We start from the raw sequence: 26,322 nt of genomic DNA, 5'->3' as shown, positions 1-26,322 counted from the left end.
ACACACAGGACTGTCAGCTGTCAACTGTGGCATTATTATCTTAGGGAGATTTAGAGATCATAAAAGCCTACATTAATTCATGCTTGGTTATATAGTCAGGCTGAAAAAAGATACTAGTCTATCTATTCTAAACAACAAATAGAAAACCTCCATATACACAACCTTATACTCAAAGTTGATGCAGCCATCACAATAATGTAGAAATCAGGAAAAAGGCTATCCATGAACATTGGTTTTACATATTTGACCTATGTATCTTGCTTGAGTTTTAAGTTTCTGGATTGAGTTGGTGGGATTGGAAAGGGACAATGGCAGAAACGTGTGTACTGAAACTCTTAGGCTCGTACACACTTGACGAAAATCAGACGAAATATCCTCCGATTTTTCTCTCTCGTGCTCAGCGGTCATAACCGTTTTTAGTTGACAGTGCATAAAGGTTCACGAAATTTCTCGTCCGATTTTTTATTTTTTTTGGGACATTTGTTCCTAGACTTCCGGGTCGTCAGCAGCTTCAGATCATGCGCGGTCTTTCGTATCCGATTGTTCGCGGACGTACTGCATACACATTAAACGAAAATTGGTCGTCTGGGGACAGACGATAAAAATTTTGGTGTTTGTCCCTCCGTTTTTTTTTCGTTGAAAATGTCGGCATCGGCTGCTGAAAGTTGTGTACACACTAGCCGAAAATCGTACGATTTTACCTCGGACGGGAATTTTCGGCAGATTTTCTACTAGTGTGTACCCCACTTTAGGCCCACCAATCTGCTTTCTGCAGTAAGTAATGGTGCCAGGAACGGCAATGGAAAACCTGGTAGTTGTCAAGATGCTTAAAAGATTAAATGAATACATTGACACTTTAACTCATCATTTGGGAACATTTTTTTATTATCTGTAACCTTGTCCCAAACCAGCAGCATTACATTTTCTAAAGCTACAAGCGTCATTCACAGAGAAGCCATACTGACATAAGGTGATCTCTCCAGTATAATCAGATAAGTTGAATATTGCAAATCTATGGGCACACTAGGACTTCTACAAACACCCCCTGCATTATCAGTCTTGCAAGAATAATACTGATGCTTCTAGAAAGGTCGCTATACTTTCCCGATGACACGGTTACAGTTGGGGTAATCAGCAAAAATAACTTTGTATATAGTAGATCTTTTCTAAGTAAGATCTTGCAGTAGGTCAGATATTCTGACTGCTATCATGCCTATCACAACCTTTACTGTTGGTGCGTAGGAGGTGGTAATAACACATCAGTTAGGGGATTCTGTAGATAACCTCTGGGGAATAAAGAAAAAGTTTTTTATGATGTCTACCCACCAGTCTGTAAGAAAGACAAACATTTATTCACAGCAAACACAGCAGGCTAAAATCTAGAGGAAGAGAGCCATTTAAAAGCTACAAATGTAGTTTCTTTATCTAAATACGGAGCACAGAGGAAAATACTGGAATATAAAGTTGTCATAAAAACCTGTAGGATTTCTTAAAAACAAAACATTTTTGCAAAAATTTTGCATTTTCCAATTAAAAAAAAAAAATTGTTTGATTAAATATTTCGCAACAAGCAAATAATCTTTCATTCAGTAATCACTAAGCAGGGGGCTCAGTTGGTGTTTAATTTGCTCATTTTTGTATTTTCTTTCATATGTCACTATCATAGAATTTGCATACTTAGCGGAACAATTATATTTACTTAAAAAGAATGCCCATAATCAGAATGAATAGGGCCATTGACTGAAGGACAAAAATGACAAGACAGGTGTGCTGGGGAATAGAGGGAATTCCCAGTGGACAAACTGTAAATGGCCATGCCAACACTGCCAATTACACAGCACAAAAGTTGAAAGAGATATGGGAAAATATGTGATAGCTACTGATACATGGGAAGCAACTTTCTGACAACTTCATGGGAGTTGCTGGAAGCCTTATTAGCTTGCCTTTTCATCCATGCTTGCCTTGGGTACAGTACTGTAGCTAGTGCTACTTTACTCATAATCCATGGTGTGCTGTTCTGACCTCTATTGGCAGGTTTCAGGGAGGCACAAACCGAATGCCACATTATTGTCATATAGAAGTCCACATGTGTACTCCTCAAACGTCTCCTTGCCCAAGAAGATATATGAAATATCTCTCCATGCAGTCCTCACACTTCTAAATAATGTAATCACACCAGCACCAGTTGCAATAACGCTTTTTGTCAACTTTTACATTTCATTCTTTTTTAGTTTGCAAACTGATTGTAATATGATGTTATAGGAGGTTTTCCTAATTTAAAAAAATGTGCAAAATGCACCAATGACATTCAGTTTGTAAAGCAGGTGACACTTTCCAATTCAAATGTTTCTCATAAAAAAATAAATAAAAATATTTAAATGATGTATTCTTAACTCAAAAAGCACCTTCTATTTCTCTCAACCCCCTCTAAATCCCTTTTTTTCCCGGTTGTGATCCAACTTCCTATTGGAGGGTGTGGCTGTGTTAAAATATAAGTAAAGGCAAAAATGGATTTTTGTAAAATCTTACCGTAAAATCCTTTTCTCTTAGCTCATTGACAGACGTAGTCCTCAGTGATACACCACCTTCGGGTTATGTTGCCTCCACAGGAGCAGGACTAGACAGGAAATTAAAAGCTCTGGCCACACCCTAGGGGCAGTCCTAGAGGGTATATCCTCTCTCTCTCTGCCTCAGCAAATCAGTTATGTGAAAAAGCAGTCTTTAGAGATTTTAACCCAACCCAACTCAAAAACAGAGGGGCGGGGACTACGTCTGTCAATGAGCTAAGAGAAAAGGATTTTACGGTAAGATTTTACAAAAATCCATTTTTCTCTAGCGCTCATTGACAGACGTAGTCCTCGGTGATACACCACCTTCGGGACGTCCCAGAGCAGTATCACAAATGAGGGGTGGGAAAATGGAAATCAAATCCCAATCTAGAAGGCCCAACTGGTGCCAACTAGAAGTTTACAATGCTCATCCTTAATGAGGAGACTCAACAAAAAAGAGAACAATTTTTTTTTTTTTTTCTTTCAAACAGAAAAAACCCTCGAGGTAGACCACCGGTCTCCTCAAATTGCGGCCTGCAAAACCTTGCGGCCAAATGAGGCATCCGCCGATGCCGTCACATCAATTTTATAGAATTTTGTAAAGGTATGTACCGACGACCAGGTGGCCGCCTTACATACCTGGACCACTGACGCCTGATGGCGAAAGGCCCAGGAAGTACTGAGCGCTCGAGTGGAGTGCGCCCTAACAGGGAACGGAGGACTCTGACCCTTAATAGAATAAGCCTGTACCACCGTTTGTCTAATCCATTTGGCAATGGTCGCGGCAGATGCAGGCAAACCCTTTCTGGGGCCATCCGTGATCACAAAAAGTGAATCCGTCTTACGGAATGATTCCGTAGCTTTCAGGTATACCCTGATTGCCCGAACCACATCTAAGGAATGCAACGCATGTTCCCGATGATGCTTGGGCTGAGGACACAAGGAAGGTAGTACAATATCTTCATTCAGATGAAAATCTGAAACCACCTTAGGAAGAAAAGATGGCTTAGGATGAAGTACTACCTTATCCCTATGAATCACTAGGTATGGGGACTGGCATGATAATGCAGCCAGTTCTGACACCCTGCGAGCAGAAGTAATAGCCACCAAGAAGGCCACCTTCTGGGATAAAGTAAGCAAGGGAATCTCCCTGATGTTTTCAAAGGGAGGTTTCTGTAGAACCGACAAAACCAAATTAAGATCCCAGGGCGGTAAGGGCGCGCGGACTGGAGGAGCCAGGTGCCGCACCCCCTGGATGAAATTCCGCACCAAGGACTTGGTAGCTAAAGGTTTCTGAAAGAAGATTGCTAATGCTGAAACTTGACCCTTGATGGTGCTCAAGGCTAGCTTCTGCTCAACCCCTTGTTGCAAAAAGGCCAATATTCGAGTCACCGAATAGGTACGTGGAGGAAATCCTAAAGATTCGCACCACGCAATATAAGTCTTCCATGTGTGATAATAGACCTTGCTGGAAGTCGCTTTCCTTGCTTTAATAAGGGTAGGAATGACTGAAGTAGACAAACCTCTGTCCTTCAGTACTTGGGTCTCAATGGCCAGGCCATTAAACCCAGCGACTGTAAAGCATGATGGTAAATTGGTCCTTGAGACCACAGACACTCCCTGAGACGAAGTTCCCACGGAACGTCTGCGCCTAGCATGTCCAAGTCGGCCAGGCCGGCTTGAGGAGGCCAGCCTAGAATTTCTAGGACCACTGGCGCTGATAGAATCTGAACCAGGCGTCCCTAGAGGTATCTGGCCCCGACCATCCGAGAAAGTCTGGTCGTTTTCTGTTCCCACACATTTATCAGATACCTGATTGTTATCAGGAAGGGTGATCTTTTCTGGTTGAACCTCAGGGACCGAAGTCACCCGACTAGAGGCTACTTGGCCTATCTGGTCAACCAGATCCGATTCCTGTGAGGTATAGGGACTAATCTTAGGAAAAGGTAAAGGAAAAGATCTATTCAGGGAACGGTAACTACCGCTTCCTGTAGTACTTAAATGTTGGAAGGGAAGAATCGCACCGGTAGTAGTGGTTGAAGCTCGATCTAATGTCCTAAATACCGGTGAAAACGTCCCCCCACCCTGAAACCGGGTGGGGGCGCACCTTCAGGCTGTGTACTCCTTTGCTTCGGGTTTGGCTGGGTTGGTCCTCTGCTTGTCCGACCAGCCCTTCTTGAACCCTCCTGGAGGAGTCTTGCCTTTCCCGCTAGTACCAGCCGGGCGCCCTTTATGGGCGGTAAAGAAAGGTCCTCGCTTGTTGCGAGGTCCCTTAGCTTTAGCAGCCTGTGGCAAAAAAGTGCTCTTGCCCCCAGTGGCATCCTTGATGATTTCATCTAGGTTGGCCCCAAATAGACGATTCCCCTGAAAAGGGAGATTTGTCAAGGTCTTTTTGGAACCTAGGTCAGCTGACCAGCATTTTAACCACAGCACACGTCTGAGGATCACCGCTGACATAGATGCATGCCCTAATAAGGGAGTAGTGTCCAAGGCTGCGTCACAGATAAACTGTAGCCCTTGTATAATCTGTTCCATCAAATCAGATGTCTCCTGGGGAATATCTTTTCCCCTAATGTCTTGGCGTACCATTTTCGTCCATTCCGTAAGTGTCTGGGAAACTAGACCAATAACAATTACTGGTCTAAATGCTGACCCTATCAGAGAGAAGATGGTGCGGGACTCTGCTTCCATCTTTCGATCCACCGGATCCTTAAAGGACGAAGTGTCCTCCACTGGGATAACCATGGCTTTATTCAGCCTGGAAATAGGTGGATCCACCACTGGTGGTACCGTCCATTTCTTAATGATGGATTCCTCAAACGGATAGCGTCTAGCAATACGCTTGGAAATAGTAAAGGTACGTTTAGAATGCTCCCATTCTCCTTTAATCTGATTACCGAAACATTTGGGTACAGGAAAAACCTTCACCGTTTTGATGGGCTTATTAGTACCAAAAGGAATCTCTATTTCAGTTGCCTCTGCCGGTAAAGCCTCAAGTTTTAAGGTTTCCTGCACTGCCACAACTAGTGCGTCCACCAATGCTTCTTCCTGAATTATAGCAGGAGAAGAAGCGTCCTCCTCACTGTCTGAGGGGGCTTTACCTGGGATAACAGCCTTTGCAGAGGAACCTGCAACTGCAGTGACCATCTCTGAATCTGAGTCAGAGGTGTCAGATAATATAGGGGTAAGCGGGGGTCGCTTCCTTGACCCCCGTCCCTGACAGGCCGCCTCCACCCGAGCCACCATAGACTCCAAAATTGCTTTAAATGACTCTACACTCTGTGCACCGGCGGGTCCCGTGGCCCCCTCGAGGGAAACAGGTGGGGGAATATGTGTGGCAGGGTCCATGATAATTCCAGTCACTTCCTGGATAATATAATTCAAAAATAAAAAACTTTTTTTTTTTTTTTTTTTTTTCAGACCCCCAGCGCCACAAAAAGCCCCTTAGTGTTACCTGCTAGGGATCCCTATCGATCGAGAGAGAGAGATAGACCCCCAGGCTCACCACTTGATGCTCAGAGTTTAACTGCAACAGGTTACAGCGCTGTCTTGACAAACAGGAAGTCTTTTGGCTGGCTGCCCAGGAAGAAAGGAGGCGGCTCCGCCCCTCTGCACGCCTTCCGGCGCCTCCCCTAGCTCCACGAGGTGTTTGGATCACCTCAAACATGGCCGCCCCCATGCTGGAGACACGAGGCTACGCCAAAATGGCGGCTCGTGCGATCCAGCAAAAAAAATGGCGGCGGCCTGTACTGAATAGCGGTGTGCTGCAGGGCACACAACACTCTCTCTGCATGGGGATTTGGCGTGGTTGGCGGTACCGGCCCTGGCGGACCGCATGGCCATTCGGGAGGCCTGCTAATAGCTGGAGATCTGATTAGGAAGGCAGTCTACATGTCCGTGGCTTCTGACTGGTAGGTAGCTTATTCTTATCACCGTAAGATTCCCAGAATGCCACAGATTATAATCTTTTTAACATGTATTACAATTAGATTGTTAGCTCCCAAACCAAGCCTCCTGGCTTTTTGCACATAAAATCACACTCAAAGTAGGAGGATCTGTGTCATTTATAGGATAGAGAGGGACTCTATCTTACCATACAGAGAGGGGCCCGCGTTCACCACAAGACCCGTCAGGGGAAAAGGGGGAACATACTACTCACCATACTGGAACCAGGCGGGCACCAACTCCTGACAGTACCCCTCTCCACCGGGGCGGGAGGGCTGTCGACCGATATGGACGCCGTGACTCATGGTCTTTGGCGTTTCAGCGAGACGTTTAACTCGCGGGGTCAGTCCTTTAATGGGACTTTGTCGCGGCCGACCCAGCGCGGAGCTATGGCCTGCACGCGCTCGTAGGCTGAACTGGGGTGACCACCGGATCTCAACATCCAGCCCGTCGCCCAGTTCAGCTTTCTTGCTTGAAGATCTCACAGGAACACTGGAGAAAAAAAGCTGTCTAAAAAATCCTTTAAGAAAAAAAAAAATCTTGCCAGGACCTAAGATCCCAGCAAGGTATCTAGGTCCTTACTCCTAACTAGACAGAAAAAAACTGATTTGCTGAGGCAGAGAGAGAGGATATACCCTCTGGGACTGCCCCTAGGGTGTGGCCAGAGCTTTTAATTTCCTGTCTAGTCCTGCTCCTGTGGAGGCAACATAACCCGAAGGTGGTGTATCACCGAGGACTACGTCTGTCAATGAGCGCTAGAGAAACAGCTTTTAAATGAAGACTTCCATGAAGGAAAGAAGAGTCTGAAAATCAGCTGAGCTGAGAGAGATCCATCTATCCTCCTGGGGACACTAGCTATACTAAACATATTGGATGAAAGAGGGGATAAACCCCCAAAGGCTGGCCTACAACTTTTTGCCTTCTTGTGTCCAGTCCTCTTAGGCTACGTTCACATGTAGGCGTTTTGGGGTGTTTTTCAGCTCTAAGGATCAGCTCAAAAAACGCCCAACAAGACAAATCCTATTCATTTCAATGGCCCTGGTTTACATCTGAGCATTCCGACATCTTTAGCAAAACGCCCGACACTCCAAAAAGTACATGAGCTTCTTTTTGGGCAGATTACAAGCGTTTTTGTTAGAGGTCAATGCCTTCCTCCAAACACCTGCAAAAAACGCCTATAAAAACGCCTGTAAAACACCTGTAAAAATGCCACGCCTGTAAAAACGCCTATGGAAAATGCCTATAAAATAGCAATGCCTAGATGTGAACGTAGCCTTATAGGTAGCACAAAAAACAAATTGTCTAAAGAATTATCTGTCCATAAACTAATGACAGAGAAATTAATTATTATTGCTGTATTTTTCGAAGTTGGTAAATGTTCACCGTTCTAGCTCACACTTCTCAAGAAGGGGAAATTGAATATTTTTGTACTGACCATAACATCACTTTCTCTTATGTTCATTAGGACCACAGCACTGCAGAGAGTCTGTGTTTCTCGACCCTTTTGCAGTTAAAGTACCATTTACAATTCTGCACAATCTCAAGGTACTCCATTTAAAAATGTAAAACACTAAAATACAGGTTTCACATAAAACAGCAGCAACCACACGTAGGACAAGGAACATTAGAAAGGATTTATTCTTAAAAAAACAAATGCACCTTTGCACGCCGGTACTGACTAGTAATTGAGCTTTTCTCTTCTCCCTCATTTTGCTAACATGACCCCCAGTGCTGTTGGAGAGGGGCAGGGGAGGGGCAAACATGCATGATGTCCTCCTTATGCTCCAATGACTTCATCATTTGTTAGAAAGCTGGCAACTAGCCTACATGGTGCCCAAGGTTTTAATGCTGCACAGTAAAAACCAGAGGCTTTGTTTTAAGAAAAAAAAGCTTAATACATTTGCTGAGCAATTTTAGGCTTTTTGCCAAGGCACCCCTGAAGAGCCCAGAAGGCACCCTTGTTTAAAAAAAAAAAAAAAAAGGCTGGTCTTTACTACAGGGAATGCTGCCACCTTTTGAATTGAATTGACTCTCTACAGCAGTGTTTTAGCTGAGCCGCCCAATGTAAACATATCAGTTTCCCTGTCATATTGGAAGCTCCCTTTTAAAATCAGAGTCCTTAGTCACTCCCGACAAATCCCCCTCTACTTCTTCACATCAGAGTCCTCAGCCCCCCCCCCCTTCCACACACATTTCACACGACAGTGCTACCGTCCAATCTAACGACAACATGGCTATAGCAGCAAGGCCATGGGAAGGAGGAGGGCAGGTCTAGACTGAGGTGAACTTCCATTCTTTTCTAAATCCTGGGACCATACTAAATCCCGCCCACCCCAGAGTAGCTTCATGCATTTGCACTGTGCTGGCAGCCTGCCCTCCTGCACTATGGAAACACAGGAGACTGTGTAAAAACAGGAGATGCAGCACTGCACCCCTGATAAACTCAGAAAGCACCCGCGTTGAAAAACACTTCTCTACAGATAGAGGTTTTTTTTTTTTTTTTTGTATGTACTATAAGGTGAAGAAGTCACAATTCTCTATACAGGCCCAACCTGGGGGTAAAACTACAAAATAACACTAATGCCTCATTTCCACTGAGTGGTACGGTACGGTTCGGTTCAGTACGGTACGGTTCGGAACGGTACACATTGCGTTTCCACTGCCAATAGTACCCTTTCATGATAGGCGTGGTGTAGCAGGAAAGCTGTGATAGACGATTCTCTGTCAACCAAAGTTCTGCAGAGTGTAGCTCCACCCTGTTGGTACGGTACTAATGTGCTTGGTACCCCAACGAAAGGGTACCAAAAAGTGGTACGGTACGGTATTAGGGTACCATTCATAATGGAAACGACTTAAATAGCGTACCGTACCGTACCAGAAAGCTCCGTGGAAACGAGCCATAAGAATTCTTCTAGTGTTACCACTGTACTTGACACAAATGAAGGGTTATATAGCTATGGTAAAAAGTAGATACATTTCTTTGCCATTGGACAGTTGGGCAAGTATTTCTCACCTGTGAAATCTCTAGACAGGGCAGCTTTCCCACTTGCGCTCCTGTAAACCCATACACAGAGTTAGCGCTCACTTTCAGCGCCAGTTGACGTCCATCCAAAACCTTCTGCTTAAAAGGATCGGTCTCTTTCTTCAATTCATTCTTTGCTCTGCAGAGATTAAAAGTCAGGTATAGGAATGTCCCAAAAATGTTTTTTTTTTCCCAGAATGAGAACCTTTCCAGAAGGGATCATTTTTTAAACTAGCAAAAGTAAATGGTTTTCAGAATGCAAAAAATAGATTTTTCAAATCTACTAATAAATACAGTTCTGAGATTTGTAGTCAGATGCTTGTTAACAGTCTTAGAGGAATATCATCCCAGAAAGTCCATTTAAAATACAGTAATAAAAAAAAAAAAAAAAAATGTATTTCTCTAGGGATTACTTACCGTTTTCGAGCGGTCAAAAGATTTTCCAAGATCTCAGGCAGAAGCCCCTTTCGTACACTTGCCTTTACAAATTGATCACCTGTCGGAGTCTTGATAAAGTCTTCAGGACTGAGTCTAGATATTTAAGGATATATAAAGTATGACCAAGTAAAAAAGAAAACGATAAGTTAGACATAAGAGAAAGTGGGAACTAAAGGATTAGAAAATAAATCTTCAAGTTATATACAAAGAAAGCCACAACACCCAGCATTTTAATCTCCAAACTGTGTTAAAAGATCCAAATGTTTTTAATCTGATAAAAGCTTGTTAAGGACCATGGCAGACATAGGTGTGTTTAAAGAGGTTGTAAACCCGTACAAAGTTTTTTTTTTTTTTTTGGTAACCTGTAAGAGAAACACATAATGAACTAGTATGCATCGCATACTAGCTCATTATGCAATACTTACCTTAGAACGAGCCCCCGCCGTGCCGTCCGCTTACCTGTATGACGGGCGACATGTCCAGTCGCCCGTCTTCCGGGTTCGCGGCATCTGGCCATCTGATTGGCCAGAGCCGCGGTGACGTCACTCCCGCGCAGGAGCCGACAGTCACGGCACGGGACTCTGAAGAACTAGCGGCCGTTCCTTCAGAGCGCATGCGCCAGTGACGTCACTGGATGCATGTAAGGTAAATATCTCCTAACCGGTACATGTTTAGGAGATATTTACTGTACCTATAGGTAAGCCTTATCATAGGCTTACCTATAGGTAAAAGTGTCCGAGGAGGGTTTACTTCCTCTTTAAGAAAGAAGCCCTAATTATAGACTTTGATCACGTTTTCATTTTATAGAGAGGTAATTATGTGTATGTATCAGCTGACTGTTCTAGATTGTTATTAATATGGCAAAGCAAGAGGAATGAGCAGCATCTGAGCTTCAATCTTACCACCCTATCTCTTTACTAATTCTGCAAGACAGATTTGCAAGGCCCAATATATATTGGGATTAAAAAACAGCATGTTTTATACATCCGGTTACATGGTTAACGCCCCACCGAAGACTCCACACATCCTAAACATGCCATTTTTAAAGATCTGGGCCCCCCTAAACTTAAAAAGCATGCATATACCCAGGCTGAAAGCCCCCCCCCCCCCCAAAGACAATGCCCACAAAACTTTAGATACATAACCTCCCAATATCTCTTTGACTAACCAAACACTGTTGGAACAGACCTCTGGATTCTCAAGAAGGACGTTCAGAAAATCTGATGGAACGACCAAGGGACTGAACAGGAATTCAGTGGGGCTAGAGATTTGGTGCTCAGATGCACCAAAGCATTGATCATAGATTTCATCATACTGCGAAATTAAGCAATCTGGGGGAATACTTCCACAGTAACAACCTGCGCTGTCTGGGCTTTCCTGAAGGATTGCAGGCCATAAACCTAAGGGATTCCTGGAAACATTGCTTCACTAAATGGTGGGAATGCAAATTTTGTCACTACTTTTTGCTATTGAAAAAACTCACCATGTACCTGTGAGGGCTTTGCCACTGGGCTTGCCACCCAGACCACACACACATATACAGTATACACACACACACACACAATATTACCAAAAGTATTGGGACACCTTAACTTTATTTTTTATTTTAAAGTTTAATTTAAATGCACTAGTGTTTCTTTTAAATATGACTAACTATGTAGGGAATCCTCTTCCCTCCTCCACTTAGCACATCTTTCTTTGTACATGCTTCCAAACGGAAGATAACAAGGTGCGCCAAACTAAGTGGGTAGATAAAATCAAGGACGACATGCTGTAAAAATAAACAAGGCATAAGTTAGAACGGAAGTCCGTAGTCACTCGGGAAGGGGGGGGGGTCCCGTGGTCTATAGCATCACAGGCAGTGTACAAGCAGGGCAGATGGACAAGCCAGATGGGGGGACCCTGCTGTGCAGTGTGAGAACCACTGTGGAGCCGCAGCAGAAAGGACGTCGGGACTTGTTAGATTCCGCGTTTTGAAGCTTCCTCTTTTTCTTCAGATCTGGATGGCTATAGCTATGAAACGCGTCACCTGACACGTCCCGACGTCACTTCCGGCACGGCTCCAAGTGCGTTCCACACTAGTTGTCACACTGCACAGCAGGGTCCCTGGCCGGCCGGCCCGTCCATCTGCCCTGCTTGTACACAGCCTGTGATACCCACCCCCCCAAGTGACTACAGACTTCCTTTTGAATGTATGCCTTATTTATTCTTACATCATGTTAGTAGCCAATAGGCTGACAACTTTTAATAAATGTCCTTCTTGATTTTATCTGCTACACTTAGCTTGGCGCACCGTATCTTCCATTTGCCTTTCAGAGAACTGCTTCACTCTCAAGTATGAATATGAATTATCAAATATGAAATTTATCTGTAAAATGTAAGATTTGTCTTTTTTTCTCTTAACACAAACTTTCTTAGGCCCCTTTCACTCACATGGGCTTTACGATCCGGTCCGCCTGTCAGTTTTTTAGGCAGACCTGATCGGATGCTCCATGCAGCACTATGGAGCAGCGGATGTCAGCAGACATCTCCGCTGACATCCGCTGCTATCCGATCTGATTCTGTCTGTGAAATCTGGATGATGGAAACTCTATTTTCCATCCGTCTGCAAGATCGGATCGGATAAGATCAGATGAAAACGGACAGGCAGGCAGTCAGTTCTCATGCAAAGTAAACAGAGACGGAGCGGTCATCCGCCTGCTCAGTGGGGATCAGAGGATAGATCCCCGCTGAGCAAAATGAGTCTGTCGGTGCACCGCCTGCGTGAAAGGGGCCTAAAACCCCAAGTTAAAAAAAAAAAAAAAACACACATTCCCTAAGTAGAAGAAAAGTACACGTGGGAAATAGCAGCTTAGATTTTAAAAGAACACAAACAGAACATGTACAAACCCATATTTTTCAGTGGATCCACTCTGCAGCAGAGTCGTATAACAGAGATTGTGAGCCATCATTATAGATGGGTACAGGGATGAAAAATCAAGAGTGGCGATAGGGACATCATAATACCTAAAGAAAACAATAATATATATTATGTTGGTATTAGTATAAAAATACAAACAACAACTTTAATCCACATTTACCTGATCTTCGTGTACATTTATTATTTGTACTATGTAGCTCACTTTGGCTGAAATAAGAAACACTTTTTTCTCACTCAAACAAAAGTAATAATACTAAAATGGCAATAGCCAATAGAGAATAAAATGGTCACAGCCAATGCATCAAAATGTTTTAACCACATTCTTGCATCGAAAGTAAGGAATGCATTTTGGCTTAGCATGAAGTCTGTGTATAAAGTCAAGGAGCTCTGCATTTGGAGAAGGTTGAAGCCCTTGAAGAAGTGATTTTTGGAACCTTCCGCTGTGGGAAAAGGACCTTTTTATCTGTTAAAATCTTTGATAAATTTGTCAAGTGGCTACCCAAAGAGAAGTCCTCCTTTAAAGGGGCATATGTTTGAGGTATCTTTTACAGGCAGCTTCAGATGTCCAGGCCAGAAGTCTGGGCCATTCTGGAGATTTGTATCATGGCTTGTTTTAAATTAGGCATTAACAAAAGCAAGCAAAGCAGAGGCTGACTTCTGCAAGTGTCCTGCCAAAGCCTGGTCCTGGAATACAGGATCCGGTTAGTTGTTCATACCAGAAGTCCAGTTGGCTGAGCTGGGCCTGCCAAAATAAAGAGCCTATTAAAAGTATCTCAAACTTTCTGTCAGCAGAATCTTTAAAGGGACATCTTCAATGGGTACATTGAGAGGAGGACTGAGATGCTAAGATCAGCTATGGGAACAGTCCACTTTTTTCGAATGCTTTCCATTATTGGGCAATGATCCTTGGAGGGTTAAAAATCTTTTCAAAGCTGTGCAAATCTTCAAGGACTGCCCATTCTATTTGTTCATTTGACTTAGTGGGTCTCTTAGTACTCAAAGAGGCATGACAAGATGCAGGAGAATTAAATGCAACAGCTTTTGCACAAGTAGAAGTCAGCATTTCTGTATCGGTAAGCATATTGCATGAAGACGTAGCACAAGACGTATAGAAGCCTGGGGGTAACACATTTTTACAGCAACCACCTTTGCACCACTTCCAGGTGTTCTTTACTTGCCTCAATGTCTGAATCTTCTAGAGTAGGCATTTCACTTTTTGACTCCGGTAGAGAAGATAAGGGTGGAGAAGGAACCTGGCACTTTTAGGCTTTGGTTAGTGGTGACTGCATATTAAAGCCGTTGGTTGACTGAGAAATTGTGATATACAGTGGGTACGGAAAGTATTCAGACCCCCTTAAATTTTTCACTCTTTGTTATATTGCAGCCATTTGCTAAAATCATTTAGGTTCATTCTTCTTCCTCATGAATGTACACATAGCACCCCATACTGACAGAAAAACACAGAATTGTTGACATTGTTGCAGATTTATTAAAAAAGAAAAACTGAAATATCACATGGTCCTAAGTATTCAGACCCTTTGCTGTGACACTCATATATTTAACTCGGGTGCTTTCCATTTCTTCTGATCATCCTTGAGATGGTTCTACACCTTCATTTGAGTCCAGCTGTGTTTGATTATACTGATTGGACTTGATTAGGAAAGCCACACACCTGTCTATATAAGACCTTCCAGATCACAATGCATGTCAGAGCAAATGAGAATCATGAGGTCAAAGGAACTGCCTGAAGAGCTCAGAGACAGAATTGTGGCAAGGCACAGATCTGGCCAAGGTTACAAAAAGATTTCTGCTGCACTTAAGGTTCCTAAGAGCACAGTGGCCTCCATAATCCTCAAATGGAAGACGTTTGGGACGACCAGAACCCTTCCTAGAGCTGGCTGTCCGGCCAAACTGAGCTATCGGGGGAGAAGAGCCTTGGTGAGAGAGGTAAAGAAGAACCCAAAGATCACTGTGGCTGAGCTCCAGAGATGCAGTCAGGAGATGGGAGAAAGTTGTAGAAAGTCAACCATCACTGCAGCCCTCCACCAGTCGTGGCTTTATAGCAGAGTGGCCCGAAGGAAGCCTCTCCTCAGTGTAAGACACATGAAAGCCCGCATGGAGTTTGCTAAAAAACACCTGAAGGACTCCAAGATGATGAGAAATAAGATTCTCTAGTCTGATGAGACCAAAATAGAACTTTTTGGCCTTAATTCTAAGCAGTATGTGTGGAGAAAACCAGGCACTTCTCATCACCTGTCCAATACAGTCCCAACAGTGAAGCATGGTGGTGGCAGCATCATGCTGTGGGGGTGTTTTTCAGCAGCAGGGACAGGACGACTGGTTGCAATCGAGGGAAAGATGAATGCGGCCAAGTACAGGGATATCCTGGACAAAAACCTTCTCCAGAGTGCTCTGGACCTCAGACTGGGCCGAAGGTTTACCTTCCAACAAGACAATGACCCTAAGACACACAGCTAAAATAACGAAGGAGTGGCTTCACAACAACTCCGTGACTGTTCTTGAATGGCCCAGCCAGGGCCCTGACTTAAACCCAATTAAGCATCTCTGGAGAGACCTAAAAATGGCTGTCCACCAACGTTTACCATCCAACCTGACAGAACTGGAGAGGATCTGCAAGGAGGAATGGCAGAGGATCCCCAAATCCAGGTGTGAAAGACTTGTTGCATCTTTCCCAAAAAGACTCCTGGCTGTATTAGATCAAAAGGGGGCTTCTACTAAATACTGAGCAAAGGGTCTGAATACTTAGGACCATGTGATATTTCAGTTTTTCTTTTTTAATAAATCTGCAACAATGTCAACAATTCTGTGTTTTTCTGTCAGTATGGGGTGCTATGTGTACATTCATGAGGAAGAAGAATGAACTTAAATGATTTTAGCAAATGGCTGCAATATAACAAAGAGTGAAAAATTTAAGGGGGTCTGAATACTTTCCGTACCCACTGTAGATACAGAAAAATTGGATTTTTGTACTTACTGTAAAATCCATTTCTCGATTCATCGATTAACTAGTGGGTTATATTGCCTCCTCCAGAGTAGGAGTAGGTAAAACAAAAAACACCTGGCTACGCCCATGGGCCATCCTCAGCTGGTATATAACCCCCTCTCTGCTCTAGGTATACAGTTTAGTAGCAAGCAGTATTAGAAATATCAGAACTCCATAGAGGGGTGGGTGCTGTGTCCATCGATGAACTGGATTTTACGTTAAGTACAAAAAACTGAATTTTTGTAAAATCTTACCGTAAAATTCCTTTCTCTGAGTCCTCCGACAGTCGCCGCCTCCTCTAAGTCATCACAATGGGGAATTGTCCATCTGTCCGTAGGACCAGCTAGGCATATAGACTTAGTCAAAAGACAAAAAGCATTAGCATATACACACCCACGGGGGCTGTGCCATCTGGCCAATACCCCCCCTGCATCACCACTCCCAACTCAGTTTGGTAGCATAGCAGTAGGTAATAAGAACCCCACAAAAGAGGGGCAGGGGCGGCGACTGTCGGAGGACTCAGAGAAAGGAATTTTACGGTAAGATTTTACAAAAATTCAGTTTTCTCTTACGTCCTCCGACAGTCGCCGCCTCCTCTAAGTCATCACAATGGGGATGTCCCAAAGTAGTATAGACATGAGGGGTGGGAGACGCAACCGTAAAAAAGGCAACGCAGTACCCACATCAGAGAAAGGAATCTTACATGCACTGTAAGAACCAACTGGGCAACAGAGAAAAAAACAAGCTCAACAGGAGCAACAGCCCAGGAAAGCAAATGCCAACAGCCAGGGACCCAGAGAAAAAAACTCAAGGGTCCATCATGGCACAGCCGCACAGAACTTTGCGACCAAAAGAAGCATCAGCTGATGCCAGAACGTCTACTTTGTAGAACTTGGAAAAACGTGTGCACCGACGACCAAGTCTTTGCCTTGCACACCTGGGCCACCGAGGCCCGATGCCAATAGGTCCAGGAAGTACTCAAAAACCTGGTAGAGGGCGCCCTAACAGGGAAGGGCGGAACCCATTCCGTCAAGGCGTAAGCCTGTTCAATGGTCTGCCACTTGGCAATAGTCGCTGCGGAAGCAGCCATGCCCTTCCGAGGTCCCTCAGGAAGGACAAAGAGGGAATCCGTCTTCCGAAAAGACTCCGTAGACGACAGGTAAACCCTGATCGCCCTGACAACATCCAAGGAATGCAAGGCAATCTCCTTTGGATGTATTGTCTTCGAACAAAGCGAAGGCAGGACAATGTCCTCATTAAGGTGATTATCCGAGATCACCTTGAGAAGGAAGGATGGGGGTGGTCGCAAAACCACCTTATCCCTGTGAAGTATCAAGTAAGGGGAGCGGCAAGACAACGCCGCCAGCTCCGACACTCTGCGAGCCGAAGTGATCGCCACAAGAAAAGCAACTTTCTTCGACAGTAGAGGCAACGACATCTCCCTGATATATTCAAAGGGAGCCCGCTGCAATGCGGACAGGACCAAGTTCAGGTCCCATGGAGGTAAAGGCTCCTTCCTGGGAGGAGCCAAATGTCGCACACCTTGAATGAATGTGCGCACCAAGGAACGAGACGCCACAGGGCGTTGGAAAAGGACCGCCAGTGCTGACACCTGGCCCTTTATTGTGGCCAGCGCCAGGCGCTGATCCACTCCAGACTGGAGGAAAGCCAAGATTCTCGACCCCGAGTAAGAACGAGGGGAAAACCCCCTGGACTCACACCAGGTGAAGTAGGCCTTCCAGGTACGGTAATAGATCTTACCAGAGGAAGATTTCCTAGCCTTGATCAAGGTAGGAATAACCTCAGAGGATAGACCCTTGTCCTTCAAGACCTGGGTCTCAACAGCCAGGCCGTTAAAGCCAGCGACTGTAAAGCAGGGTGGAAGATCGGACCTTGAGACAGGAGATCTTCCCGCAGAGGCAGGCGCCACGAAGGTGCCACTGCCAGGCGAACAACGTCGGCGTACCAGGACCGGCGAGGCCAGTCCGGTGCCACCAGAATCACCATGTGCGGTTCCGAGGCAAATCTGCGAAGGAACCTGGATAGCAACTGAATCGGAGGAAAGGCGCACAGCAGACGATACTGATGCCAAGGGGCCACCAACGCATCCGAGGCGTCCGCCAACGGATCGCGCGGTCTTGCCACGAAGCTTTCCACCTTTCGGTGTAGCCGAGATGCGAACAGATCCACATCTGGGGATCCCCAATTCGCACACAGCATCTGAAAGACCTCCGGGTGAAGGGACCATTCCCCCTGGTCCAGGGTCTGGCGGCTCAGATAGTCGGCCTGCCAATTTTTCACACCCGGAATGTATCGCTCTTAGTTCCAGTACATTTATCGGGAGGGAGGATTCCTCCTCCGACCAAGTGCCCTGGGCAGATAGGATGCCCAGAACTCCACCCCAGCCCGACAGGCTGGCGTCCGTAGTAACCACTGTCCACACCACAGGGCGGAAGGACTTGCCTTCCGCCACCGACGGGGACTGGATCCACCACAGAAGAGTCAATTTGGTCCGGCGACATCCAGATCCAAGGACTGAGGAAGTCTGTCCCACCTCGCCAGGATCTCCGTCTGGAGAGCCCGCGTGTGGAACTGGGCAAAGGGAATCGCCTCGAAGGTCGACACCACCAACCCCAGGCCCCGCATGCAGGTCCTGAGTGACGAGGACGGCTTGTCCCCGAGGGACCTGAGTACGTCCCGCAAAGTCCGGAGCTGTCCTCCGGCAAGAATACCTTTGCCTGAGCAAAGTCCAGAACCATTCCCAGATAGGGAAGGCGAAGCGACGGAGACAACGCTGATTCCTGAACTTTGATGGTCCATCCGAACTCCTGGAGCGTCTGTACCGTGATGGACAGATCGCGCACAAGGTCCTGGCTGGCTCTCGATCTCAGAAGCAGATTGTCCAGGTACCCCAGGACCACAATGCCCTGGGCCCGTAGCAGGCCCAGGACCTGTACCAACACCTTGGTAAACACCCTTTGTGCTGAAGCGAGACCGAAAGGTAACGCCACAAACTGGTAGTGGTCCTTTGCAATCGCAAACCAAAGGTACCGCTGATGACCCTCGAAAATGGGGACGTGCAGGTACGCATCCTTCAGATCTATCGAAGCCAGGAATTCTCCCGGCCTCAAGGATGCCACAACCGAACGGAGAGACTCCATTCGAAACCTTCGAACTCGCACGAAGCGGTTCAGTGCTTTCAGGTCCAGAATAGGACGCACTTTGCCCACTTTCCTGGGCACAGTGAACAGATTCGAATAAAAACCCCAAACCTGTCCCGATGAGGCACCGGGACAACCACTCCCTGAGCAAGCAGGTCCTGCATCGCCCGATGCAAATCCTGAAGACGCCCCGGAAGCAGATGGAGATTGGAGGAAAAGAATCTGTCTGCCGGCCTTGATCAAACGATTTCCTGGACCCACCTGTCCGATATCCGGAGCAGCCAAGGTTTGGAGGAAACCGCGCAAACGTCCCCCCACTCCAGAAACGGGTGAGGGCGCCCATTCAGGCAGAGGCGGAGTGTCCCGCCGAGCCAGCATTGCCGGCTTTCTGCTTACCCGCCCAGGGCTTCCTCTGGTTGCCCTGGGCCTTGAAAGGCTTGCCCATGGATTGGTTCCGAAAGGACCCCTGATTAGACCTAGGCGCAGAACCCCGCTTGCCTTGGAAGGACTTGTTCTTCGGGTTCTGGGGCAGTATAGTGCTCTTGCCTCCCGTGGCGCCTTTTACCAGGGTATCCAACGTCTCGCCAAAAAGACGAGAGCCAACATAGGGAAAATCAGCAACAGTTCACCGTGAGAACTGGTCGGCCGACCAGCTCTTCAGCCATATCAGTCGCCGGTTAAGCACCGCGACACTCGAGAGGCGAGCCACCAAGGGGGCCTCATTTAAGGCTGCATCACACAGACACATGACTCCTCGGTGGACCTGATCCACCATTTCCAGTCGGGCATGCGGCACGTCATCAGACACCAGGTAGCTACGACGCACCTTGATCCAATCAGCTACCGCCTGAGCCACCATAACGGACGCGAAAACGGGTTTGAGCAACGAACCCGCCACCGGATAGGAATGGCGGGCTAGAGACTCCAACCGTCGGTCCGTGAGATCCCGGAAAACCGGAGTATCCTCAATAGGAACTAAGGTAGCCTTGTTCAGCGTGGCCACAGTGTGATCTACCTGTGGAGGCACACACCAACGCGAGTCCGTAGCCGGCGCAAAAGGATAAAGCAATATGAACCGACTAGGCACCACGAAACGGACGTTTTAACGTGCGCCACATTTCATTAACAGTGTAATGAAAAGCAGCTGGGCAGGGAAAAACCTGCGCAGACTTGCGGGTTCTGCGCGTCCCAAAAGAGGACACAATGCCCGGAAGATCGGGCTCACCCTCTAAATGCAAAGTTTCTTTTACAGAAAACAATTAACTCATCCATGGTCGCCCGTTCATCAGGGGACACTGGGGAGGATGTGTCAACACCCTCAATTTCAGCCTCCCCCTCAGACCCCGGGGGGTCCAGGGATGAGCGGGACCCTGAAAAGGGCACGCTCGCAGCAGCAGCATCAGCCATATCCCCATCTGAATCAGAAGAGAGAGACAGCCTGGGCCGTTTTCTCGCAGCCCGTTCAGACATCAGCATTTCCACATTTGCCACTAAAGTCGCAACTACAGCAGCCAGATCGGGTCGCAGCGGGGCCACAGGAGAACTGGGGCCCCCCACCAAAGCTGGAGGAAACTTGTTTTCCTGAGAATCCATGGCTCAATACAGTAAAAAAATTACAGTGCAAAAAATCAGTGTACTGTCCCCTTAAATAGCGCTGCGGAGTGCGCAGCCCACCGCTACTGTCACAGCAATGAAGACCCCCAAAGGAGAAAGAAAAACTGAGCCAGTAGCAGTATGCAGAAGAAGACAGACACAGAGGGATACACTGCAGAGCCCGCAGATCGTTGCTACCTGTGCCTGTGCTGTCGCAGAGAAAAAAGGAAATGCTGTTGGGAGGGGTTGGCTATAAGCCAGACCTCAGGGAAAATGGCTGCCCCATAGGGAAGCATAGGAGGCTTCACTAAAATGGCCGCCGACATGTGGCCGAACCGATCGTTCTCCCGCCCCTAAAATGGCGGCGGATGGCGCCAAAAACGAGCGGTATACTCGCCCCAGAGGGGCCACACAGTGTGCATAGCAAAAAACATGGTGGACCGCGCGAATTTTCGCCCGCAGCGGTCGCCGCACCAGACTCACGGCTGTACCCCCAAACATGCACCTAAGGTGACACAGGGACAGGGACCCGCAGCAGACATATCTGTACAAAAACGAACCCCGCAGGGATCGCACAGGGAGTCACACAGGCACAGACATGGGGACACACAGCAACACAGACTGCCACCCCAGACAGAGGCCCCACACAGAAAAGTACTTACCTGTACCCAATGGCGTGGGGAAGCCTCTATGCACGGATAAACCTCTGTCCTCATCTGACAGGGAGTGCCGTGAGCCAGGGACATGACGCTGCAGTACCGCAGACGAGTCCTGTGAGGCAGCCACCTCACGGCTGCATCGCTGCATCGAACAGGGATGGGTCGTTCTTAGTGCCAGGGCGAACCATAGCTGAACGCTCGATGGCGGGCTGGGGGTCCATCTGACCCTCAGTGCCCTGGAGAACCAGGGCGGCCAGTCCGAATCCCAGCACCGCATGATCCATCTTCATCCGAAGACTAAACTAACACTAAAGCTGACAAAATAAACAGCTAGTAAAGTGAGAGAAAAAAACTGACATTTTCAAAGAAAATCAAATAAAAGATCAGGAAGGCTGAGACTAAAGCCCCAGCACAAGGAGAGCCTAACTAGTCCTGATGCTAGGCAGATTAAAACTGAGTTGGGAGTGGTGATGTAGGGGGGGTATTGGCCAGATGGGACAGCCCCCGTGGGTGTGTATATGCTAATGCTTTTTGTCTTTTTACTAAGTCTATATGCCTAGCTGGTCCTACGGACAGGTGGACAATACCCCATTGTGATGACTTAGAGGAGGCGGCTACTGTCGGAGGACGTAAGAGAAATCCCATTTTCTCTCGTTCATCAACGGACACAGCGTTCCATAAATCATAACTAGTGGGACGTCCAAAAGCAGTGATCAAAGGAAAATGAGGGATGAAGAAAATAACCCAAGACTAAACATAAGAGCCCTTACCAGGACACAGGAGCCCCGTCTAAAAAATAAAGGTCTAAAGAAAAAACACTGAAGAGGGGACCAGCCCCTTTTGAACAGTAGACTGCAAAACTTTGCGGTGAAAAGAAGCATCCGCAGATGCCAAAGTATCTACCTTATAGAATTTCGTGAAAGTATGCACGGACGATCAAGTGGCCGCTTTGCAAACTTCGGATATTGAAGCCTGATGACGGAAGGCTCAAGAAACACTCAGCGCCCCAGTAGTTTGAGCCATGACAGGGAAAGGTGGAACCTGACCTTTAATGGAATAGACCTGAGTCCCCACCTGTCTGATCCATCTGGAGATGGTAGCCAAAGAAGCGGACAGCCCTTTTCTTGGTCCGTCTGTAACCACAAAAAGTGAGTCTGACCCGTCAGATGCACCCGAATCGCACAAACCACATCCAAGGTATGCAAAGCAAATTCATTTGTCCCCCTTTCTGAGTACCCCCAAAAAGAAACATTTTGCAGATCTCCTTGACGCTCACCAAAGTCCACGGAGCCGGAAACCAGTGAAGATGTCCCACCCACCCCAATAATGGGTGAGGGCAGACCTTCATGCTGAAGGAGTCTTGTCTGCTGGTCTGGGAAAGCTAGCTCTAGGCTTACCCGACCAAGGTTGCTTGGAACTTCCCAGAGAAGATTTAAATCAGCACGGGTTTTCAAAAGGAGGTTCTGTTAACATTCTACAAGGAGGTGAGCTGAGAGCTAGATAGGGGGAGACCTGTGGATGTGGTGAATCTGGATTTTTCTAAGGCATTCAAAACAGTAGAAAACTGGTTAGAATGGCGTGTCCGAAGAGTGGTAATAAGTAACGCATACTCAGACTGGAGTGGTAAGTGGGGTCCCCTAAGGCTCAGTTCTGGGACCAATTTTGTTCAATTTATTCATAAATAGCATTGAGGACGGGATCATTAGCTCAATCTCAAGTTTTTGCAAATGACACAAAATTAAGCAGGACAATAACTTCACACCATGATGCAGAAATCTTACAGAATGACCTGAACAAAATAACAGAGTGGGCAACTACATGGCAAATGAGGTTTAATATGGAGAAGTGTTCGGTATTGCACTTGTAGACTAAAAACATACGCAAAATACGTGTTGGGGGGGGACTTCTGGGGGAATCAAGAATGGAGAAAAATCTGGGAGTCTTAGTAGAAGACAGGCTAAGCAATAGCATGCAATGTCAAGCTGCAGCTGCCAAAGCCGACAGAATATTAGCATGCATAAGGAAGGGGATATACTCCAGAGGTAAAACTATAATCCTACCACTTTATAAAACTCTGGTCCGGCCACATCTGGAGCACTCTGTCCAGTTCTGGTCACCGATCCTCAAAAAGGATGTGCTGGAAAGAGTCCAAAGAAGGGCAACTAAGCTAGTTAGGGGATTGGAGGACCTAAATTATGAGGAGCGTTTACAAGAGCTTGATTTATTCTCCCTAGAGAAGAGACACCTGAGAGGGGACAAAAAATGTTTTTTTTTACAGTAAGGTTAATAAGATTGTGGAACGCTCTACCACAAATGGTGGTAACTGCGGGAAGTATGGCTACTTTTAAAAGACTCTTGGACATACATCTTCAAGATCAAAACATTCAGGGATATGGGAAATAAATTTGTCCACACACATACACAGGTTGAACTCGATGGACTGTTTTCTTTATTCAACCTTAACTACTATGCATCTATGGAACTACAGTATGTAAAAGATCCATTTCTCTTATTCTCCGATCCAGAAGCAAGAAATGATTTTCTATGGGCTGAGGAGGGCCCCCATCTGTGGCAAGGGTCCTTCCTTTTCCTTGACAGTGGCAGGTTCTCTCTCCCCCCATGATACCCTTAATGATGTCATCAAGGGTAGCCCCAAACAAGCGATCACCTTGAAAGGGCAGATCAATGAGAGCTTTCTTAGAGGCTTGGTCTTCAGACCAATTCTTAAGCCACAGCACGCACCTAATCGCCACCACTGAAACAGAAATCTTGGACAGCACAGGAGCTGTATCCAAAGCTGCTTTACAAATAAACTGCAGCCCATGGACTAACTGGTTCGCTAAATCAACATAAGCAGCGGGGACCTGCTTACCCCCCAGGCCCTGGCACAAAAGCTTAGCCCATTCAGTTAGGATCTGAGACACCAGGGCTAATGTAAAGACTGGCCGCAATGCCGAACCAGCCATAGTAAACATGCTGCGTGCCACAGCTTCCGCTTTCTTGTCAGCCGGGTCCTTAAAGGACGGGGATTCCTCTACATGGTTGCTTTATTCAACCTGGAAAAAGGAGGGTCCACTACTGGTGGACTAGCCCACTTTTTTAAAAATCACTCCTCAAAAGGGTAACGTACAGCAAAACGTTTGGGGACCACAAAGGGTAATTTGGGTTGTTCCTATTCCTTACAGGAAAACATGTCAAAATAAGGCACATAATGAAACACCTTTGGAGTACGATGCGACTTGTCCAAACCAAATGACACAGCCACGTCTGTGGCTACATCAGCCGCATCCTCCATTCTTAAAGTCTCACGCACTGCAGTGATAAGTGCGTCTACCAGCATTTTTTCATTCGCTGCTGCGAACATGAAGGAATAATCCTCATTATCGGATGGATCAAGGGGTGTGATATTAAATCCCCCTGGACAGGCCACGTCCACAGTGGCATCAGGCTCAGAATCAGATGAGACAGCCTAAATAGGGGAAGGTGGGGGACGCTTCCTCCTGGGCCTTTTCCCATACGCCACTTCCACCCGGGACACTAAGGACTGCAGGACCCCCAACAGTGCAACCATGGGAAGCTGGGGTTCTGAGGAACCTGCCACCGCCATGCGGGTGTCAGTGGGGGAGATGTGACCCTGAGGCTCCATAAGGAAAAGAAGACCTTGCAGTACAAAAACGATCTTTTGGCACCACTAAAAGGATCCCCTCAAGGCTCAGGGTACCTATCAGCAGAGAGAGGTAACAGGGACCCTCAAAGACTTACCGTACCGACCGGAGGAGTGCCAAGAAGAACCCAGCATCTTCATGGACACTATCCCTATTCATATGTCCCGGGCACAGGAAGAGGAAACTAAGGGGGAAGAGGAGGAACTTTGGCATCCCCATGAGGCTTCAGTTGTCTCCAGCATCTCCCAGACTAAGGGAAAATGGTCCCGTGACATCATCCAGCTACACAGACATGGCCGCCAACCGGAGACCAGCCAGACTAACGGAAAATGGCCCCCATGACATCATCCGACTACACAAATCTAACTACACAAACATGGCCGCCAACCGGAGAGACCAGACAGACTAAGGGAAAATGGCCACCATCAGCTCCAAACACTGAAGCATGCTGCCAAGATCTTTCCTGCATCCTCTGCAACGCTGCACCCTCTGCAAGTGGACCCCCACTGAAGGTAGGACACACGTTTAGGGGAGACTCTGCTCTGCACTGGTCTCTGCGCTGGGACCCCCTTGCACTATACCCACACAGCAAAAAGCAGGGCATGCGCCTAGGGGTCTCCTACACTGGGACCCTTCCAGACTACCAGGGTGGGACACACACTATCCCAGGACCCTTACAGAGTGGGGATAGCGGGGGGAGACCCCAGGGGTCTCTGCTGCATTCTGTGCCACCAGACTCTAGGTCCAGAAAGAGAGGAATGGGAGTAGGGGAAGCCAAGCTCAGTGAGGGATTTAAAGATGGGAGGAGGGAACCTGCAGGCAAGTCCGACTGTCCCTGGAGATTACCCGCATCCACCTCAAAGAAAACCACCAAAAGGGGAGAGGGGGGACTGTACTTACCCTTCCATGGTGCGGGTAACGCTCCAGACAGAACTCCTCGCCACCGGACAGAACTCCTCGCCACCGAAGTAGGGGAGCTGTCGCCAAGGGACCGCTGCGCCTCAGACCCAAGCCTGATCGTTTGCGATCCTGCGAGACATTTAACTTGCGGGCCAGCCTCGGTCTGTGAAGCTATGTCATGGCCGACCAAGCGCGTAGCTGCAGTCTGCACGTGCTCGCTGGCTGGGCTGGGGGGACCACTAAATCTAGATTACCCAGCCCCTCACCCAGCCTGGCAGTTGATTGTAGATCTCCCGAGAGAAAACAAAAAAGATGTAAGGAGGGAGAAAATTGCTAGGACCAGAGATTCCAGCCGGGAGCCTAGGTCCTTACTCCCGACTAGACAGATAAAAACTGATTACCTAGAGCAGAAAGCAGGGGTTATATAACAGCTGAGGACAGTCCATGGGCGTAGCCAGGTGTTTTT

The 26,322-nt window shown here is 47.0% G+C and overlaps 1 protein-coding gene across 1 annotated transcript in view; it reads right to left on the bottom strand.

Moving 5' to 3' along the window:
• The window catches only part of POLD1 (DNA polymerase delta 1, catalytic subunit), a 388,959-nt gene that overhangs the window by 259,715 nt on the left and 102,922 nt on the right, over positions 1 to 26,322 (bottom strand). Inside the window, exons 15-17 of the mRNA XM_082274252.1 lie at positions 12,844 to 12,960; positions 9,934 to 10,047; positions 9,508 to 9,655 (exon numbers count right to left, since the gene is read on the bottom strand). Coding sequence (XP_082130378.1) covers positions 9,508 to 9,655; positions 9,934 to 10,047; positions 12,844 to 12,960 — 379 coding nt within the window. The remainder of the gene's footprint in view (positions 1 to 9,507; positions 9,656 to 9,933; positions 10,048 to 12,843; positions 12,961 to 26,322) is intronic.

Source organism: Pelophylax lessonae (assembly GCF_965119305.1).
Source record: "Pelophylax lessonae genome assembly, chromosome: 12".
NCBI classification, from domain to species: domain Eukaryota; kingdom Metazoa; phylum Chordata; class Amphibia; order Anura; family Ranidae; genus Pelophylax; species Pelophylax lessonae.
Note: the sequence above shows the minus strand (reverse complement) of the source record. Positions and strands in the feature narration are given on the sequence as shown.